Source organism: Egretta garzetta, unplaced genomic scaffold (genome assembly GCF_000687185.1).
Source record: "Egretta garzetta isolate BGI_Z169 unplaced genomic scaffold, ASM68718v1 scaffold321, whole genome shotgun sequence".
NCBI classification, from domain to species: Eukaryota; Metazoa; Chordata; class Aves; order Pelecaniformes; family Ardeidae; genus Egretta; species Egretta garzetta.
Genome location: NW_009258756.1, coordinates 1,918,069 through 1,940,447, shown reverse-complemented (window position 1 = coordinate 1,940,447; position 22,379 = coordinate 1,918,069). Strand labels below are relative to the sequence as shown.

The 22,379-nt window shown below is 38.6% G+C and overlaps 1 protein-coding gene across 1 annotated transcript in view; it reads right to left on the bottom strand.

The window, feature by feature from the left end:
• MYBPC1 (myosin binding protein C1) overlaps window positions 1–13,885 on the bottom strand; it is a 52,834-nt gene extending 38,949 nt beyond the window's left edge. Inside the window, exons 1-8 of the mRNA XM_035888965.1 lie at window positions 13,863–13,885; window positions 12,987–13,063; window positions 7,168–7,200; window positions 6,766–6,801; window positions 5,457–5,492; window positions 2,757–2,861; window positions 1,040–1,188; window positions 563–680 (exon numbers count right to left, since the gene is read on the bottom strand). Coding sequence (XP_035744858.1) covers window positions 563–680; window positions 1,040–1,188; window positions 2,757–2,861; window positions 5,457–5,492; window positions 6,766–6,801; window positions 7,168–7,200; window positions 12,987–13,063; window positions 13,863–13,885 — 577 coding nt within the window. The remainder of the gene's footprint in view (window positions 1–562; window positions 681–1,039; window positions 1,189–2,756; window positions 2,862–5,456; window positions 5,493–6,765; window positions 6,802–7,167; window positions 7,201–12,986; window positions 13,064–13,862) is intronic.
• Between the last annotated feature and the right edge of the window lie 8,494 nt (window positions 13,886–22,379).

Genomic DNA, 22,379 nt, shown 5'->3' with positions numbered 1-22,379 from the left:
TGGCAGCGCTGCTCTCGAAGGAAAAGATAAGCCTGTGGGTTCACATTTGCCAAAGGAAGGCCTTTTATAACACAGAAGAAGACAAAGACAGGGCTCTCCAGTGCTCTCCACATTGTGTGATTCTTTATTTTGGTGAAGAGTGGAAGAAATAGCTTCCTGGAGCATGATCATGCCATGCCTGCACAGGGTGTAAAGCCATGGTGAGCCATGACCACTGCACGTCCCTCTGCTCAGATGCTGCCAGATGAAGCCTCGCTGTCCGAATAGCCCTAAGCCCACCTCTCTGTCTTGTGTGCCAGAGCCTGATTTGAATCCAACACTAGTTTTAGCTGCCAGCTTTTCTAGTTTTTTGGATAAATGTTTCACATGCTCTCTATCCCAATGTCCATTTAAACAATAAATTACAGACACTTAAGAAAATGCCCTGAGCTCTATGCCAAAAATATTCACTTTAAACATTACTTCATTTGAAGGTTCTGAACAAGATTAGGTGGCATTTCAGGTTAAAAAAAAAAAAAAAAGAAATCTTTATAAAGTTTTATAGACATGAGTGGAATCTTACCAGTGACTTCAAGGTCAAAAGAGCAACTATCAAACTTGTCCTTATAAGATACTTCACAGCGATAGTTCCCAGCGTAATTTTCCTTAGCTTGAATGATATGCATCTCAAATGTGTGAATCTAAAAATCAAACATAATTTTTCATTAATGCGGGGGATACATTTGCACAAAGCAGAAGTTAAATGATTAGTCTTTCAGACCTAAACCGGGAGTAAGGAATAACCTGAATAAAGGACTCTGGAAAGAATCTGGAACCCAGAAACAGCGATGGAAAACTTTGATTTCCCCATCACTACTTGTCCTGCGCTGGGAGATCAGAAAAGTCTGCTCCTGTGCAGGGTCAGAGATCATCACTGAAATCTGCATGGGGAAGCCAGGGCTAGAACTGACTGCTCTTGAATTTCTACCGGTTGTCTTAAACTGATCCTTAAGCTCTCTTTGGAGCTTTGCCCCTGTAGGAAGGAAAAGCAAAGACGCACCTTAGTGTGACGCTCAAAGGACTCTTTCAGCTGCAGGTGCTTCCCCGCTTTACTGGCCAGGTCCATCCATTTTCCTTTAAACCACTTAACATTTGGCTTTCGGAGAAGATCTTTGGCTTCTACTTTGGCTATAAATGTAATATTCCCGCCTTTTAAAAAGAGAAAAGAATAATGCAATCATTGAGGAACATGTGGTTGGCCAGTCAGTTTCTTTTACTACCACTCCTTCCAGTCTCCATGATAGTAAGAATCAGATGGAGTCACACAGGCTATGTGTGTAACACTGCAGTGTTACAGAGGTTACTGATTTGGGGTTTGGAAGCTGCCTGCCCATGCCAATTTGGAGCTTGAGACACAGAGAAGCAAGAGGCAAAACTCCATGTTGTCATGGGCAAATGGTTCCAAATATTTGAATTTCCTTGCTTAAAACAAGCACGGGTGTTCCTAGGCTGCCAGACAGTTGTAACTTCAGTCTGGAAAAGAAAGCCTGGAGCTCTTAGTGCATTTCTATCATTAATTCATTAAGCTGAGAAAGGAGGGGGAAGAGTCTTCTCTAAACAATAATTTGGGAATAGTAAATGTTAGCTCAATTTTCAGAACACCAGTGCCCGGCCCCTGCTGAGTTTCTATCCTAACATTCATGGTCTCCAGAGGAGAATACAGTTAACTCCTTATATTTATTTTCCAAATAAATCCTCCAAAAATGCTCTTTTTCTACTCAGAAACTGAGAAAAATAATAGTCATGTATTAAAAAAAAAAAAAAATCTGAGCACATCTTAGTGTATCTAAGTACACAGGAGACATATTAAGTAACCTGTAGTGAACTTCCCACCGTTGCTGTCACCCTGCTTAGGGTGCAGCTACCTTACTGTGTTAGCATGGCTCAGGAGTGCAGTTTGGAGGTGAACCTCCTAACTGTCCCCACTTACTGTGCTCTGCTTCACAACACAGAAAGTCCTCACAGTGCTTCAATGGGATTCCCCTGGGATGAAATTAAACCCAAAGATGTGCTCTGAGAGTTTACCAGCTGTGCTCCAAGTGCCAATAGGTGTACAGACCACTGGACTAAACCAGAGCTCGCCCAGAGCAAATCCCCCAGAATGGTTACAGCAGGGGTGGCCCTACCAGCTTCCCTACAGAGCCGCTCCTGTGAGCCTACTTGCTAATTTACACACAGCTGTAGGGTACAAAAGCTGACCCAGCAATCCCTGAGCTACACTGCGGGCCTCTGGGTAGATCCCCCTGACGTACCAGTAACAGCATGGCCAATAGCACCACAATAACCAGCTCTCTTCTCCAGAAACTATCATAGAATCATAGAATCATAGAATCATAGAATGTTTTGGGTTGGAAGGGACCCCTAGAGGTCATCTAGTCCAACCCCCCTGCAGGAGCAGGGACACCACTAACCAGATCAGGTTGCTCAGAGCCCAGTCCAACCTGGCCTTGAATGCTTCCAGGGATGGGGCCTCCACTACCTCTCTGGGCAACTATACCTCTTACCCACTGCGTTCAGTAAACTATTAGATTTTGAGCTTGTCTGGAGTTAAACGATCAGGTTTTGCTTCTCTTTGTACAGTCCTTTTTGCCTTCGAAGAGCTGGAGTTCACATCCAGCAGAAGCTGAGGGTCACAGGAACTGCAGGTACCTTTCCAGGATCTGCCTGAGTCTCTCCCTCTCTGGAAGTGGCTTTTGATTTTGTTTCTAAGCACTTACCAACGCTCACTGAACCACTCTGAGGCTTTTCGACGAATAAAGTGGATCTTTGGGAGTCATCGCGTTTTTCTGACTCTTCTGGAGCTCCTTCTCCAATAGACCACACTGAGATGCAGAGAGAGAGGGAAATGTCAATCATCTGAGCATGCTTCTAATCCCTCCAAAATACACTTACCTGAGCTTACTAAACTCTCTAACCCTATTACCTCTCTCTTCAGATGTCCTGAAAGATATGTAAGTTTTTGTTCACACTGACATCCATTGCTTGGCTGTCACATAGAATACAGTTCCTGCAAGAACGCTACCTCTGTGGTGACAGAAAATGGAGCTATCAGGGAGGAAGAGAGGGGGAACCTGATCAGGCAGGACGGGGACTGAGCAACTCGAACGGCACCAGCATTCAACCATGAGTGCTTTACAGAGGCAATGCACAAAGGTCAGCTCTTTGTTTTTCAGAAGAGATGGAGGTTCTGAAAACACAAACAGCTGTAAGCACAAGGAAAGCACATATGATGCATAGTTTCGGTGGGTCTCTCCCAAGCCCAGACTCAGGCAATTGTACAAGCTAATTTTTCCTCTTTGTCCACAAAATAGGGCAGGGATGAAGCTTACTTTTGAACTTCGTTCTCTTTTACCATGACAGAAGCAGAGAGTTTGAGGAGCAGTCAATACCTCGTCCTGCCCCGTGCATAGACCAATGTTTTACAGAGAAATAGTTTGTCAGATGGAAATGATTGTGTCACATGTTCAGACACAAGCACCTTTTGGAAATCTCTTTCGGAAATGGAGATTTTGGAACTGAGAAGGAGCAATGGTACTGACAGAAGCAGCAAGCAAGCGGTCTCCCCAGGGCAGAGAACTCTGCCGGCACCGCTGTGCGTTTCTGCTCTTTCTGCTTATCTGAACAGCCCTGGCTTCGTGCTAAGCAGTTACACCTTGGGGAAACACATGCAAAACCGTGGTCCAAGATGATTCCTAAAAGAAAAAGCAGGGAGAGCAAGGCAGTGAATGTCTGTCTGCTACCCACTCCCTTCCTACAGAGAGGCAAAGCATGTGTCTCTTATTCCAAATGAGAACTTGCAGAGTCCCAGTGCCACATCTCCTTTTTCTGGGGAGTTAGGTGCCAGTGCACAGGGGAAACTGAGTAAAGCCAGCGCTGCCCTGGTAGCACTGAAGAGCAGAGCAAATGTGTAAATGTACAGCTATGATTAACAAAACCATCTGTCTCTTTGAGATCAGAGCTGCCTCTCCCTTGTTCCCTTTGAACTTCAGATTGTTTCAGAAGCCAAGGTAGCTTTTTATAGTTTATCCAGTGCTCTTTTGGTTTTGGTTTCATAACTAGCACAAATGAGGAACCAGTCACACAACACTTCTCACTTTGTCAAACCCTGGTCTTGAAATGAAAAGTTACTTTTCCTGCTCAGTATGCTCTGTAGAAACTAATTTCCAGAAGTCAGAATTGTCTTTCTGCTACGTAGAGATTACTGCTACAGGAACCTTCTTAACTCATGAAAATTTCCATCGCTCACGAATGCAACACAACTCATGGCAACCATGGGAAAATGCAACCAAACCTTTTTTATTATCCTAAAGTCTATTAGGAATTTTAAAAAGGTATAGAAATGTTAGACAGCTTTGCTATAAAATCTTTGCCTTTCAGTCTTTCAGTGAATTTTGGGCGGTGTGCCTAACACTTCTGTATATGTCTGCTTGTACAATATTTCTTGCAGGTGAAGACATACCTGTATATATACACGTATATACACATATATGAAAACATATACACAGACATACGTGAACACAAATATATATAGATAGACATCTATATATACTCTCTCTATAATCTAGATGCTTAGATTATGCGGGTGTAACATGCTAGTATATGGAAACGACGTAAGAACGAGTGAGAGTTACTGGTGTGAATAAAATGATGTGACAGTGCTCGGCACAGGAACCGGTCACGTGCAGTAATAAACCTAACACGCCACAGGGTGAAATGGAAAAAGGATATTAATAAATGGAACAAGCTTACATAGAGTCATTAATTCGGTACCACATAAAATAACACCTAAAGATTATCATCGCCTTTAGATATTAAAGTTTTCCTATTTATTAAGCGAACAGAACAAAACGTGGGTTTGGCGTTGGCTCAGGGGGCTGGCATAGGCGGCTATGCCAGGTCAGTAACCATGGTTGAAGTACCTGCTGCTCATTTTGTTCCAGAGGCTGCAAATCCTGAAACCACAAAAGTGGGTGCAGTATGGTTACCTGCCAGGGTAGGAAGAAAGAGGTTATGACTTTACTAAGTTTTCCCCACCGTCCTTTGAGCTGTGAGAAGAAGCCATTCTCCTGACAGTCGCCTGGGGCCTGTGTAGGGGATTCAGGTAAGCCACTGTCACCCTGTAGGCTGAGGAGGAAGGGAATAGTTGCGTATCTATCTATATAGAAATAGATATAGATAGATAGGTATGTATGTATGTGTAAAATACTGATACGTGTCCTGTCTTGTGCAGCAGAGCCGTCTCTCCCTCCTGCCTTAGCTGCTAGAAACCTATTTGCTCTGATACCTAAAAGCATTTCAACAGTTTGATACTGCATAAACAATTAAAGTTAAATATAATCTTTAAGAAGTAGTTTATTAATAATTACTCTATCATGTAAAATTTGGACTGTTTCAACATGTTTTTCAGGAGGTCTCACCTGAATCTTTTCTTTCCGTTGGCTTAGACATCCCATCTGAAAGGGAAGAGTAATTTAGATGACACCAGCTCAGAGATCACAGCTTAACTGACCTCAGATCATTGGGATTTAAAGAACATTGATTCTTCATGCAAGAAGATTAGGACCATACCCATGAGGAACTATTTGGTTACTAGAAAAAGGAAGTGAACAGCTGAGAAAAAAAATTCGGAAATCTTTCCCCCTTTTCTCTAGGAACTCTAAATTAGTTTAGTTCAGTTCCCATTCAAGATTTTCTATTTAGTAGTTCATATTTAGAAGGGTTCAGTGAAGCTGATGTTTTCTTTATGATTTGTATAGTTCCAGATAACAGATGAATTTATGTTGTTCAGTATTTATCTGAGGGAACAGTACTTCGAATTATTTAAGCAGTCTATTTATCTAGGTTGAGCGAAATAATGATAAATAGTTAAAATTAATTTTTAGGGGATTGTGATTTAAAATGTTATCTATGTATTTAGCTTTTACCAATGAGATCCTCTGCCACTGTAAATCGATGTACTGCTACTGACTGAAAGATAGCTTTCAGCCCAAAGTTAATAATGAAAATTCTTTGGGGAGGAATCAAGAAAATGTGTTCAGTTAGGGCAGTGAAGTTAATTAGGAGCATGTTTTTCATTTGACACACTGCAAAGCGTTTTCTAGTGTTCAAAATCTTTGTTTCATTCAGAGATTTCATTCATTTAAAAAACATACTAAGCAACAAATGGAAAAAAATGGCCTGTGTCACATCTATCATGACGGACCCCTGTGCTCTTGCTGTTCTTTTACTGCCAGCAACCAAAGGCATTTTGCCAGCCAGGTTGGCAGCAATGGCTTGGAGCCGTACATTCAAACTACCTTGTAGGTCATATGGCCTAAGGTGAGGTAATAGACAATTATGTGGATAAACCTGTTCTGAAGTCTTAAGGCATCTGTTTTATTTGTAATTCTGGAATTTGCTCTCAAGACTAACCTTAAAAATGCACTCCGTGTTTGTTGATAAGAAAAGATAAGGGGAGTTACTTTCAGAGCTGCTAACTGATTTTTTACCTTCCAACGGCTTAAGTTCTACCAGAGACCTCAAGACAGGACTGGAAAGGAAGTTATACGGTATGAAGGTCTTGGACTTCTGAACAGAGATTAATTTAATGTACGGCATTTCAAAAAACTTTTTTCTCTAATTAGTATGTTTTGAGGTCAGTCCCATGGTTTGGATGCTTTCTGCATTAACAGTCAAGAGAAGAATGCATACATACATACACACACAAAGCACTATCACAATCCTAACCTGCTGGTGGAGTACTAACTGAAGTGTCATCTTCATCTGTGAAAAGAGATACACATAAAAAAGTACATAAAGAAACTGAAAGCACAGATGATCAACTGCTTTAAAATAATTATGTGAAAACGTAAAACCTGCAAAAGAAAGGGAAAGAAAAGAAATCTTAATAGTCAGGAGCATTCACAATGGAAGCTTCAAACTGATGAAGAAAGCTTTGCATAATTCAGTAGCTGAAATGGTAAACCTTAATGTTTCAAGCAAGTAAAAGAAAAATGAGATGTGGGCTGTGATCTATTATTAAATCATGAGTTTATATGAAAGATGCTGAGTGGTTCTGTTTGTTAGAGATGTAATCCACAGTGAATACAAAAAAGCCACAATGAAATCAAGGTCAATCACATATCTGACCTGAGGAAGATGCCATTTCTCTGATGTCCGTGTCTGCAATTAAAATGTGCACCATATATGCATTCAGCATCATTAAATCAAGATATGCAACAGTTAAAAATAGTCCCCTGTACTTATACTTTGTAATTCCTGTATTACAATATTAATTTAAAATGCAAGGAACAAACAACTAATTTTTTCCCATATTATAGGAGAATATTTTAAAATAAGGACAGAACAATTGTCATCACACTGGATTTTCCTTTTAATCACACTAAAAGGTGTCCATCATCAGGTATTAAATCACTACATGCAATTGTTATCCTGGTATTTTAAAATGTTTCATCTCATAGAGCACATTGAGGTATATATTTATATAAATCAAAAGCTTGAAAAAACAGGAAACTGGCATTAAACCTGAAATGCTGTAATCATGATTACTAGAAAACCAGAATAAGGTAAAGACTATTTTTACAAGAGTCTCCTATGCCTCTTTGAATTTTAGATGTTGAATAGAAACCTCAGAGATATCAGTTTCCCATAAAAATACGCTAAAAGTCCTAGTGTCTTAAAAGCCTAGTGGTAAAAAAAAAATAATTTAAATTACCAATGTAGCACTTGAAAGGCTAGAATAAACTAGATATATTTAGGATTTGATGTATATATAATGTAAAGATAACGTCTTTTATACCATACCAGAAAATCATCTGGAGAACATTTCAAAGTGGAGGAAAAGACAGTTGAACGGGAACATCTTTGGAAAAATATTAACCCACATTTTTAAAGAGGGTGAGCTTTTTTTAGATTTTAGATTTGTGTTTCCAGAATCACATTTTAACTCTGAAGTTATCTTTTGATTTTGACCTTAAAGTTATAATTTGTCTATATGTTCTCAAGGACAAATGTGAAAACTATGACAAAACCACATATAAAATACAGTTGCATTTTTGTAAATACTGGTCATAGTAATATTTTATGCTTGCTTAACCACTGAAGGCTAATTGAAAGTCTGTTAATAAAATTTAACTACTTAGCCGTAACATTTTACTCATTCCTTTTTAATGATTCATCAAACTTCTGTTTAAAAATCACTTCAGAGGATGATGTCAGTTATAGAAGCTGGGCTTACACATGAAGGATTAATGTGTTATCTTAAAAACATGATTTCTTATTCATAGCAAAAAAAAAAGTTTGTTTAGTGTAAGAGTTCTCACCACCTGAATCACCCAATAGCAAAAGCAGATGTTGAAGATGTTGATTTTCAATGAAAGCGCAGTAATGATAAAGTCATATCAGATATTTTAACATATTGTGCTAGCAACTAAATGAATGCAAGGCTAAGGAATTCCACCGCAAATCTTTCTCCATATTTCATAAAAGTATAAAGTGTACTTTCAGCTCTTTTTGTCAATAATGTCTCCATTGTGGTTGATGATGGCTTGAAGAGGTACAGAATATTCTCTGTGGCCGGAAAAAATAATTAAGATCAATCGGCATAAAACACTTGATGTGATGCACCCTACATAGTGATGTAGATAATCACATTGTTAAAGGACTACTCTGACTTCTATTTTCTTTAAACATTTGAAAAAGTAAAACAACAAAAAGGTGTTATTAGCTTTGCAGAAGGATTGCTGTGTTCTCTCCAGGGTTATCTACCATTTTTCAAACAAAATGTTAACATCAACCACAAACAAATCAAAACAAACAAGCATTTCAGAGGTATCCAAATGAAAGCACAATTGAATGTGCTGTAAATGGAAAGAGTATGAAAAAAATACGTACTAGTAGGATTGTTCTGACAAATGGGTAATTATCAATCCATCACTCCTTATATCACAGGCTCGTAGGATGAAATGAACGGACTATTGAATAAATATGAAAAGCGGTTCAACAGCTATAACTGATTTGCTTTCTGTGAGGAACAATTGTTTACATTAGCAATGAATTCTATTTAAAGATAATAGAAGTCCCCAAAATACCAGAGCTGGTGATAAAACTATGATTATTATTTCACTGTCCTTATCTTCTGTGAGTAAACTTTTAATGGAATATATTTAGCAATCTGTTGTGTGACAAAACCTAAGTATGAAGAAATCATTCATTTGACAGTAGGTCAGTAGGATGTATTACTCTATAGAGATTTTTCTTCTTTGGCTTCTATCCATCTATGGCACGTTTTCATTAACAAATACAATATTTATGCTTATTCCCTTGTATCTAAATGATTACATTAACTGAGGACCAGGCCTCTTGAAATTTCATCAGGAGTACAGTCTTCTTGTAGGAGGGAAGAAAACTCCATGTCTCAGAAGTAGCTGATGTAAAACTTCATTATACTCACAAAGAGAGTAACCTCAATATTAAAATGTCTCACTGCTGACACAGGAGGAGTGTAGAAAAATCTGTCAAAATACAAGTAATAACTACTGATTCATATATGAACTGCTGGTATCGAGAATCTTGGACCTTCTAGTATATGGCAGGCATACATAGGCAGGGTGGTGAATGGGGCAGAGACGCTGTGTTGCAGCTGCAGGTGACTTCAGGGTGCTTTAACATTTACCTGTGCTACCACACCCCAGAGCAAGTGTTCAGGGCTAAGGCTGGAGGTAGATAAACACCACAAAGAGTGAACTCTTGTCTTCATTGTGCATTAATAAATACGGAGTAACTCGAACAACTGGCTGAATCATTTTGGTTTATGCTGAAATCGCTGAGCACAGTTCAACCCTTCCAAGACCAAGAGTTTAAAATCTAATTGCCTTCAGTTACCCATCTGATTTTCAAAGAGTATTCAGCAGTCCCAGCAAGGGGACTTTGCACTCTGGAAATAATAACTGAAGTATATACATACAGCAATGGAAGTTTTAGTAGAAAGAAGAATGGATAAGTGAAACCTGGAGAAATACAAGGATGAAACATGCAAACATTTTAGTAGATGGTTGGATGGAACCTAGAGAAAAAAGATATCAGTAAAACATGCAGAAATTTTAGTAGCTCTCTGAATGGCTGGATGGGACCTAAAAAAAGGAATGAGCAAATTGATATTAAATTTAAATTATTATTCCAGCAATTTGGAATACAATTCTAACAATATTCAGCATGTACAATAACACTAAAATTAGAAACAAAGGCAGCAGAATGTAAATTGAATGAGTATGAAACAATGTAGTAAATTTGGTGGGATTTCTGATGAGTCACTTTTTTAGCTGAAAATAAAATGAATGATCATACATATCCTGATATTTTTACTAAATACTTCAGATATTTTTGATACTAGAAATTCTGTAAAAGATTGATGTACACAATAACATTTTATTTTTACTGCTCTGAGCTACTGATTTACAGTGTAACAACCACAAGATAACAAAGAATTTATCACACTGTCCTCCATTTCTTAACTTTACAGTGAACATAAAGGGACATAAATATGTAATTTCACACAGACAGTAACTACTAAAAAGAAATAGAACAGTCAAACAGACACACAGGTAGGTATACTTTATCTTCCTAATTTTTGCTGTTAACTTTGTCTTAGAAATGAGGTGGAAATTATGGACTATGTGGTTTACATGGACTTCCAAGCTTTCTTTCCTAGGTGCCAGGTTCTGGCACAGCCTGACTGTGCTGCAAAGAGGGGCTGTCCCGGCTTCCTACGGTGTGCCGTTTCTCATAAATTATCAGCAAAGAGGTCACTACTGCTAAAACACAGGTACTGCAGAGCCGCTGTGGAATTCAGATATGAAACCTTTCCTGTCTCATTCCCATTCAGGAAATTACCCAAATCTATTACTTCTGAAGCTACAGGAACAGTTTAATAAATAGTTTACACAAAAGCTAGCCTCTAGCTGGCTCTGTCCTCATTTTCTTGTTGAACTGCTCATTTTCTAGTGTAAATGATTTGGGGCAGATTGGAAAAAAGGAAACTTTTCCCATTTTGTGGATTATGCTCACCATTATAAAGATTTTCTTTTGGCAGACAAACATGAAGGCCTCACTCTAAGAAAATATACTTTCCCTTACTTGGTGATACTCTGCAACAAAACAGGAGCTGATAGGAACAATTGCACTATACCTAATTAAAAAAAAAATTGCAACCAAGCGTCTGGCAATGACATCTACATGGCTTTGCAGAGGTGACAGTTTCACTGGAGCATGGCAGAAAGTTATTCTTTCTATATATTGGTATTCAGGCTTTCACTGGAATTCTTACTGAGGCAGCTGCTGCCACCATGGACTGAAACTGGAAATACTGGGATCTCAAACAGTTTTTTTGGTAGCAAAATCCTCCTAGACAGGGTAAGCACCAAGAAAACATTTTTCCCCTTAGGAAACACCTGCGTTCTTTACTAAATTCAAAAGAGAAACATAATGGTGTATAAAAAGATAATAGAAGTATTTGATAAGATACCTACCATGTTTTCTTTTTTATTCGGTAAAAAGTAGACTTGTAAGCAGTGGGGAAAACACCGTTCATGTTCAGTTTGGGAACAAACATTTCTCTCATATCAAAGTTAAAGCAAGCAGAACTAACTGCTGGAATAGCTTGAGGCAAGACCTTCATCTTTTTTCCTATCATTAGCCATGCAAATTATTCCTGAATTGTATTTCCATTACCAAGATGACAGATTTGATTACTCACATGGAATTTTGTGTGTCAAAATAATTGCTTAGTGCAAAGATAGCTGGCAAAATAACATGCACTGAATCCTGGTTCAGCATTTTTATTTTCAAAGGGTACTTGAACCACATACTTTCAGTGTTTATATTTTGACTTTGCTGAGAAAAATAGCCATGCACGCCTTTGCCAAATAAATCTGCAAGTATCAAGTATGCATCCAGTCTGCCTGAAGGGGAAGATTTTGTCTGGAAGAGACCAAACACCAGAATATATTTTCAAGCAAGCCATTTCTTGATTTGCCACGAAAAAGCATAACCGTGCCAAATGAAAGCAAGCATTGCATCAGTTGTAAGTATATTTTGGTCTGGTTTAGCCTTTTAACAGAACGAAGGAAAAAAAAAAGATTATTCATTTCAAAATAAGCTGATGAGCTGTTTGAATTCTACTTTGGCAGGGAGCACAAAAAGGAGCAGAATTTGGCCTAGTTCCCTCAAAATGTATCTTTGTAACCGGAAGAACTGCCAACAGAGCTGGAGTCTAATCTCAGTGGCACAAAAATATATATTAAAAATGGAGCTGATTTTTACATGCATTGCTAGTGGAACAGTTAGGTGTTTGTTCACCACAGGCAGTCCTCAAAGACATTTTTCAGAACTTGTCATGAGCTCAACTGCTGGACTCCCAATGAGGACAGAAAGACAAATGTGGGATTCCATTTTTCAGATGAAAAAATCTATTGGACTTTGCTGAAAGGCAAAACATGCAATATCAAGTTTCTGTGGTAGAATAGAAACAGCTTAGAATGACAGCAGGAGATTGTCTGCTTTATTTAAAAGCTACCAATGTGCATAGTATCTGAGTTTTAGCAAGCTTGGTCAGTGTCAACATCCAGGCTTACTTAAACATGGCTTTCTGCTCATGCAAATCACTTGAGATTTGATCTATCAATTGAACAGTCTGTTTAATTAATACTGTTAATTAAATTGCTGTTGCTAAAGTGTCAGTTGTCTTTGCAGAATTTTTGGAGATACACATAGGTATCATAATTTCCTTGTGCTAGATAAGTCATGCAGAAAAAGGACCCAGGAAGCTTCACATCAAACTTCTGAAATTTGGCACCAAAATTCTGAATTAAAGCTCAAGCAATCCAGCGTCAGAACAGCATTTTGGAATGTTCTCTTCATTGCCCATTTTTTAAATATGATTTCAGACTCACCTTTACCCTTTCCAGTTCCACCATCCTGCGGTGTTTTTTGTTCTGTGTAGGAAGTACAAGTATATTTTTGAGAGGATCTTAAAGTAAAAAGAAAAACTTACACAGCATTAAAAATACAGCAATATTCTAGGTTGTGCTAGTAGTAAAAAAAATAATTAAAGAATTATTGATATACACATATATACATAATATACAGCTGTAATCCCATAAAGCATTTTACAACTCCGTGCATATCAATGCATTTTCTATGTTTTGAACGAGTCGTGGAAGATTGACATTCCTGTACTCAGTGGAAGAAAAATACCGGATTTTTTAGAAGTAGCAATTGTTAGCCTCTTGTTCTTGGGCTTATCTACAAAAGCTTTTAAAATGAGTTGCATACTGTTGTTAATTTGAGTGGAATTGGATCAGACATAAGATACTAGCAAATATTAATGGTATCCAGAGCTCCATCACCCTAATTGCTTTATCCTTAACACAAAATATACCACAAAGAGAATGTACTGAGGGTGTTCTTAATTCTTTATCATCATCTTCATCATTATCATCATAATCTTTCCCAGGCTATTTGTTTTTAATGTTCTTGATCAGAAGAGTCACCAGCTTGTCCTCTACTCCAAGCAGATGAAAGTGAATTATCTTTGACCTCACATGTGTGAGAAAACTTTGACTGTATTTTTGACAAAATAAAAATGTCTACGTTTTCTCTATTTCAGGATTTGATAAGATTCCGATTCTCTTTGGTTTCCTATCTCATTCAATTTGCATGTAAGGCCATTTAGAGATGTGTCAAATCGTATGAATTGTGCTGTCTTCAAGGTGTAAACACTCAATATTCTATTGCTTCTGAATAATGACTTTCTGTGGCAAACTTACCTGTCAACTGCCTGGTAGAACATGGGTTTGGATGAAGGTCAACAGACTAACACTGTCAAGATGGAGCTAAGATAACTTTTGTGCCATGGAGGAAACATCTGGGAGAGCCAGTTGGTATTATGATTATCCTGATTACTTGTTCACATGTGCATATCCATGGTAACAATAAAAAAAACCCTTGAAATTTTGAAGACAAGTTCATATTCTTGAAGCATGACAGACTCTGAGATGCTTCGGTCTGGATTCTCTAAATTTCCAAGCTCCGGCTGTCACATTGTCCATTTTGGCCAGGTGGTCAAACCTGGAACTTTTTAATGAGAATTTTGCTACAGTAACACTTTCCTTTCCCTGTAGGAACTGGGATTAGGAGAATTCATTGTACTTGGCAGGTGGTAGACTGTCTAAATCTCATTTGAAAACCTCATCAGGGCTAAGTACACCAACCTGGTGGCTTGACATTGAGATCTAGAAGGAACTCTTACAATGGCTTCCCAAAAATTTCCTGCTGTAGTTCAAGATGCTGATTATGTCCAATAAACTATTTATATGTTACAGCATTTGGATTCTTGAACAATCAACTTCCTTCTTTCTGTGATAGTACTTGGTGACCCAGGATGACAACATCCTGAGTCAGGCAGAAGGAAGCTAGGAGATGTAACTGGCACTTCCAGCTTAGAAACATCCCAGTTTGGTCTGTGCCTAACCATGAAAGCCTATTGACACCCTACTTGTTTTACAGAAGAAGCACAGGTATGGGGAAAAGGAAGGAGGTTATAGGAGTGATTTAATCATGTGCATTTAACTAGAAATGAAGATGTTATTGATTTGGAAATGGTAATAGATGTTTTTAATATAATGCTTCAAAAATGCTCTTCCTGTCTGTCTGCAAAAAGCAGTTTCTCATTTCAGTTCTTAAAAGTTAAGATTAATAAAAAACATGAATTCAAGTACAAAGTATATCAGATAAGAACCTCAGTGTGAATATTTTGAAATTACTTTAATATCAACTGTACATATTTTACAGTTGAGTAAAATACAACCATCATGAATGAAATATCAGTTAACTTTCCTTACAAATACATGCAATATGAAAGACTTCATCTTAATGTAAAAATAATAAATGGGTTATTTAAACATGAAACTCCTTGTGGCAAATGATACTACTACCTCTAGATTTTGTCATTTTTTAATGGAAGAGTGTATAATTTAAACAAAAATGTCTTGAATCAGCCTTGTAAAATGCCAGTTTGCAAGACTATAAGTAAATGCAACTTTAACAGCAGGAGAGTACTTTTTCTATTTGGTATTGCTGTTTAGGTAGCTAGACAGAGAAGAAAACTCACCAAATGGTTAAATTACACATGCATAATGTATATTTGTATGAACCAGCAACTGATAATATAATTCAAGTTGCTCAATGCAAATGAAACCCACAAGGGAAAGGCTTGCCTATCTTTCCAGCTCCCACTAAAGAAAGCGCAGCAGCTTTGCACAGAGCTTCAGCTTTATCTGAAGCCTTAGTCCTTATGCATGAGTTTCGCCTCACCTAACTTTGGCTTCCTGGAAGTTATTCACCCACTCCAGTCTAGATAACCAGTCTCCTCAGAGCAATTGCCTATAGATAGACAACCAGTGACATTTTAGACAGGTTATCCAGGAAATGTCCATTGGATGAGCATGCATGACCCATGATCTGCTCCATTGGTTATTGCTGGAGCACTGTTGAACAACTTAGACAAGATACCTAATCTTCAGGTGGCTAAAACTAGGTGAAAGGAATCCCATGCTTGATTCTGTCAACTTTAGTCACAGTATACCTTCGAGGAGAAATGAAAGGGAATATTTTGGTAATTAGATGCTGGTCAGCATCAAAGAAGATAGCATAATTTAGCCACAGAATTTAAGCAGTCATCATTTTCCTGTTTCATTAATAACATTTGCACCGTTACACAAATGACAAGTCTCTCGCAAACAAAAATTGAGTCTGAAAAACTGACATGCAGGCAAAGTGAAGTGAGAATATCTTATTTGGGCAGGCTTTCTTACTTTTCTTAGTGTCCTCACACTTTCAAAGGGACAATGAACACGAATCGTATATGGCTATCCAGTATCTAGTCTCAATGCAACTTGTTGTTAGTGTTACAGCAGAAATTAGCATTTTTTACACTAACCTGGAGGTGGTGGTGCACTTTCAGTTTCAGTCTCTGAAAAATGAGGAAAGAAGACAGATATTGAGCTTCAAGTAAAAGCAAATATTTTTCACACATTTGATATATGCTTGCTGAATTTGGACAGTTTGAGTTCATTTAATATTTCATTGCAGTTCTCAAATTTTTTTTGCTTTCACACATGTAACACATGGCATCTTCAAATTGGCATGGTCAGACGCCTAAAGCTTATGCTCTGTAAAGAGAGGCTACTGAACTAATTGAGTCTGGAGAGATATAATACTGTTAGAATCAGAGAATCATAGAATCATTTAGGTTGGGAAAGACCTTTAAGACCATCAAGCCCAACTGTTAACCTAACACTACCATTCCACCACTAAACCATGTCCCTAAGCACCTCGTCTATCTGTCTTTTAAGTACCTCCAGGGATGGGGACTCAACCACTTCCCTGGGCAGCCTGTTCCAATGCTTGACAACCCTTTCGGTGAAGAAATTTTTCCTAATGTCCAACCTAAACCTCCCCCGGAGCAACTTGAGGCTATTTCCCCTCATCCTATCACCCATCACCTGGGAGAAGAGACCAACCCCCACCTCACTACACCCTCCTTTCAGGAAGTTGTAGAGAGTGATAAGGTCTCTCCCTGACATGCATGTATTCATATTAATTTATATAGGTGGGCCCAGTATATTTTTGGACCTTTTGGCAATTCTAGTTTTGGACAGTTCTGGAATATCATGGAATCCAGGCTGAATTTCAAGTTTGGGTTTGATTTGTTTAAGTCAATTGGTCTTGAATCTACGCGTAAATGTATAACTTAGCACATCGATATACTTCCGTCAGATGTTATTGTATGTTTAAGCAAACTTTCCGTCAACTGGAATAATATCTGATATGACTTTAATCATGAAGTGTAATGGGTCCATTAACTGAGGAGGATCATGCACAGACAATCCAGACACTTTTACCTCATTGTCATTACACCATTAGATCTAGAGTTCAGTGTTCATTGCAAGCAGAAAGTAAAAAAATCAGCTTAGCTATTCTGCATAAGACCTGCATTATGTTTGTTTTTAATTCCTTTCGGTCATGGTTTTTAATCTAAATCACCTCCCTTTCAGATGTGTGATAGAGAAAGCAGGCTTTTTATCCTATTTGAATGTTATCTTTTTGGGATGACATGTTCCTCAATCTAAAATCGTAAGAACAAATTAACTAGACAAAATTAATTTTTAAAATGTTGAAGGAAGCTTATTTTCAAGCTGCAAAAGCTTTAGGACTCATGACTGGTTGAAAATAGTAATATTTATTGGAGATAGTACATTGATTTATAGTTCAACTACTTGCAACAAGTGAGGATTTAAAAGGTTGAAATCCTTAACTGTAACAGTAGATGGCTCTTACTAACCTTTGTCATATTATGGGTATTAACCTTTGGGACCCCACCTCAGGTCATGTTCAGGAAATAAAGTTTCAATTTCTGTCATGCAGAAATACTGGTAAGGTTATTCCTTTGCACTCAGGTCTAAATATAACTAAAACATACTTCTCATTCTTAATAAATCCATTTAATATTTAAAAGGGAGGAATACTTTTAGTACAAATATAATTTTAAGCTGAGTGTGTGAATTTGATATGGTTTAAGGAACTTCTAGCCATATACGCGGATGCTATAGCAAATCCTTGTAGAGGGGTCCAAAGAGAATCCCTCGCTACAGAGAAAGAGCTTAGTGCTATACATTCTGGTCACAGCACCCATCATACAGAATAAAAGGGAGAATGCATATTAAAGGCCAACAGATGCAGAGTCTGATAATAATAAAATAGATTTACTTAGGTTCATAGCAATTTATTTTTTCCTGGTGTAATTACTAACACACTAAGTTTTGCTTTATGGCCTAGAAAAGAAAGAAAAATTTTCATATGAAATTATGAAAATCCACCACGAAAAGTACGTCTCAGAACATATCCTCTTTACTACCATGACATTTCTCACTGCTTCACTGAGAATAACTTAACATCTCTGTGGCATGGAAGTCTATTTCTTGCATGGAAACATAATACCAGAAAATTATTGACTTTATACTTATCTTTTTGAAATTTAATAGCTAGAAAGAGGGAGTATTCTTACAAACATCGAATTAGAAAATTCTCACTGGCTCACCAGCAAGAGCCATACATTTATAAACAAAAGCTCACTAAGAAGTTTCCAGGCTCAGATGAAAGGTTTATGAGCCTTTTGAGGGACTTGCCTTGAGTTTTTCTTTCATTTCAAAAGGTCTTTCATGGCTTCATCACACAGTACTCTTGGTCAGAAATCACACATATTTCCAGTCCTGTCTTGCCTGGCACAGATGTTAGCCAAAATCTACAGCACAGATCAGATCTGAAACACTATTGTTATCATCTAAACTTCACCTCATACATCCAGGCATACAAGGAGATATTAAAACCCTGAGCAATGTCATGGGCAACCTACTCTAGTGGACCCCGTTCCAAGCAGGGAGGTTGGACTAGACAATGTCCAGAAGTCCTTTCCAACCTCAGCTATTCTGCAATGCTGTGATGGGATGATGACTGAAGCCAGACCAAGAACTCAGTTCTTTGTTTCCTAAACCATAATTTAAGGCTGTTTGGGCTATTGCTAGGAAAACTGAGGCAAAAACTGAGCTCAGGGGAGAGACCTTAAGTATGGTGTGAAGGTAAAAAGGAAGGGGGAGAGTTCCAGGTACTGGGGGTGGCAGAGACATGGGACATACTTCAAAATAATCTTTTGGCCACGTGCAACCCCTTTCATGGTCATGCTTGGCTTACAGTTCCATTCCTGAGGACAGCCAGGAAAAAAACCATTAATAGCACTGAGTAGTTTCCACCTCCCCAAAGAATGACAGCCGTCTCTGGCTGACCTCTGCAACAGGCTTGTCAGCCAGCAAAGGGCTCTGTGCACTCAACCAGCAGCTTATGGTTGTGCTCCTTCCCTAGGAGTCCCCAGATGCCATTCCCAACGGACCCATTGCCTAATATGGTGCTCTGCTGAGGCATTGTCCGGGGGGCTGGCAGTGGAGAAAGTGTCGCCTCCAGCATGCTCTCCTTAGCCCCTTGGGGGAAGACATGTTCTTCACTGGGTTGTAACGATGCTTCTTGAGATACAGGGGAAAGAGGCTGTTGAAGATCCAGCTACTGCTGGATTGATGCCATGATGTCAACTGGGCCTTCTACTAAGCAACTAAAGTTAACTTCTGACTCACAGTTTCTAAGACAAAAGCTAATGGTCTCTTCTTTGTAGTTCTTTATGTAAGAAGTCAAGAATGTTGCATTTCAGGGGGTTGTGTCTTGCTAAACACAGACCTTGGGTTATTCATTCCCTGTGAAACTTGTAAGGCAGCTGGCTATATATAATTCTACAGCAAGAAAAGGAATTATCTTAGCAGTCCTTTCTACATGGCTCCTCAGAAAGGGTAGTATATTGAGAAGTGTAGTTAGCAAATAAAGTGAAAGCACAACTGTCACTTAGATAACATCTCCAGAAATGCTTTCATGCCTCAGCCATGTCATGAGATGCATTCAGGATCCAGTTTGACATAGGATATGAGCACTTAGAGCCAAGACATTTTTATTTGTGATTTATAATTATACATGCACACATACACTCTTGAAAATCAGCAGGAGATGCAACTTGACCCATTACCAGCAATTTTCCATCACTGTTCCACATTTACTATGTTCAGTTTTTCAGATAAAATAAGACATAAAATCTCTTGCTATGCATCTAGATAACCAAGCTTTAAAAAGTTTCATGAGATTACCCATGTGCTAAGATTATGGAAATGTTTAAGAACCATGTTAAATAAGGACTATCAGTATTTAAAATTTCAATTCCATTTTAGGTCTGGCTGCACTGACATCCGACCTGCAATAACCACAAGAAGCTTTGGCAGGGAACTGGCAGGGTGCTTATGTGTGGCGGCTAGTTTTCAAGGGCTCTAAATTCCCACTTCCACTGGCCTCTGTGACAGCAGCAAGCATAGAAACTCCCTGACATCATCTATATTACTTTTCACATTGGAGTGTAAACATAACGAGGCATGCTGACAGTTCTAAAAGAGTTTCCAGGTCCTACTCTACTGCTGTGCTGGGAGCAGAGTGCTAGAGACTTGCAGTTCGGACCGTTCAAGAGCTACAGGTTTTCACCAGGCATACTGGGAAAGAGGTCTGGCTGGTTAACCCTTCTCATCTTGCAACTCTGTACTCATGACCAGGTTTGTTTTGGGTAGGAATTCTCAAAGATATTGAAAAATGAGTAGTGAGTTTGTTTTTTGGTTTTTTTTTTTTTTTCCCCTTAGGTGAAGGAAATGACCTTGAGCATTAAATCAGGGCTTGCACAAAGTCTAAAGATAGTATTTCACCATCACCGGGCTGGAACATTCACAAGAGGGAGGAGGAAAGTCTCCTGCACTCATTTCTGCCTGCAGTTAGATATAGATCAGTTACAACTCAGAAAAGACTCTGGTCTGAACAGCCAAGGGATTCAGGATCTCACCCAGTCTGACCAGAGGGCTTACTCCCATTTACCTGAAAGGGAAACCAGGACTATAGCTGCATCATCATGGATACAGGTATGATATCTGTCTGTGTAACAGCAGCATATTAAGGTCACTTTCATATGTCAAAGAGCACGAGGATGGTCACAATGCTTTTTGTCACAAAGACCTGTCAACTTGTGTCAAATTTTAGTAGGTGGATTAAGCTTGTGGACATAGCCTCAAGGGATCAGACAAATATAACTCTTACGTAGGCATTCCTAAAGTGCTGACTCTGCTAGTCAGACAAAAATAGACAAAATGCTAGTTTGGGGAGAGAGCAAGGCTCACCCCAGCTGCTGTGCCATTGTCGTGTGTAAGGATTGTCCCCTGTGTGCAGCCCCTATAAGACATGAGAACTGCCGTTGTGGCACATGGGGTAGACACTCCACTGAAATAGGTGGGCAGGAAAGGACCCCTGGAAGTGGAATAGTTGCTTGGCAGACCTCAAGTCCAGATCACCCGCAGAGAAAAGCAGTAAAGCTTCTTCCTTTCAGTGTTAGTTACATTCCCTGCAAAAAAAAAGGGTTCTGAAGAAGAGAAATGGCTCAAAATGGTTTGACCATTTTTTATGGGTCACTTCACCAAGGCCAGTACAGAGTCACTGTAGCACCAGTGATGTGATTAAAAGCCATAGCCTCATCTTTTGGAAGACGGGAACTTGCTCAATAAACTATAGAGATTACTGGAGCATGAAGAACATTTCTCTGGGAAACAATACTGTTAGCAGACCCCAGGTTAAATGTGCTGGGAAACAGAGGGCTTGATTCACAGTCATTTGTAATCAATAAAAGCACTCTTAATGCATCCAGTTGGACTTCAATTGATGTAAATGTTGTTGCTATCAATAAGGAGTGGACTGCTAGCATTCTGCAAAACCTGAGGACAGTTACACAGACAGGGTCTGCCTGCTGCCTCATGAGTCTCAGTTCTCCACTGAGAAATAATCTGATTTGCCTGCAACTTCCGCAGCCACTTCCCGATCTGAGTGGAAGCAGGAAACTCTAATATCAGCTGAAATCATTACCTTTTTTATGAATATCCATGGACATTTTCTACGTTGCTTTTAAAATAAAGCTACAGAAACTATTCTAAACAAACTCCAGTCCTAGGTCCTGAGACTAAGACTCGTTCTGAAGGACTGAAGTGACTAAGTAGTGGTGCTCTGGTGGCTGCCTAGATGATGATTATTGTGGCCAACAGTACTATGGAGCCAGACTGATAAAAATTGATTAATATATTTCTAGTTTCTGTTTCCACTTGTAATGATAGTGTAGATGGATGAGGCTGCCTGTTTTGGCTTGCCGTGACTGTTTCTGGTTAGACATGAAAACAGCAAACTTAGGTTAAATACTGTCTCTTACTGCAATGAAGTGAACAAATCAACATGTTCACTGAAGTTGAAATTATTTTTCTATTCCAATAATTAAAAACATCATAATCCAGTGAGGCATCTTCAGGTAGGGACTGGAGAAGAAATAAACTTAACAAAGAGTTTGCTTAAAATTTGAGTTTTGCATGTGATTAAAAGTCAAAATCATTCCTAATGAATTTCAGCTTGGAGGGAAAAAAGCAAAACCAAGGATAATAATTAGTCTCAGCATATAATCTCATCTACAATACTCCTGTTTCAGGAATAATCTCAATAATTCCAATTACAAATGATTTTATGGGCCACAGGATTCGATCAAACCATTGTATGATAAATGCAGAATGTTCCCTGACTCAAGGACTGAAAAACTGAATGAACAGTTAGAACAAAAGCCTAAT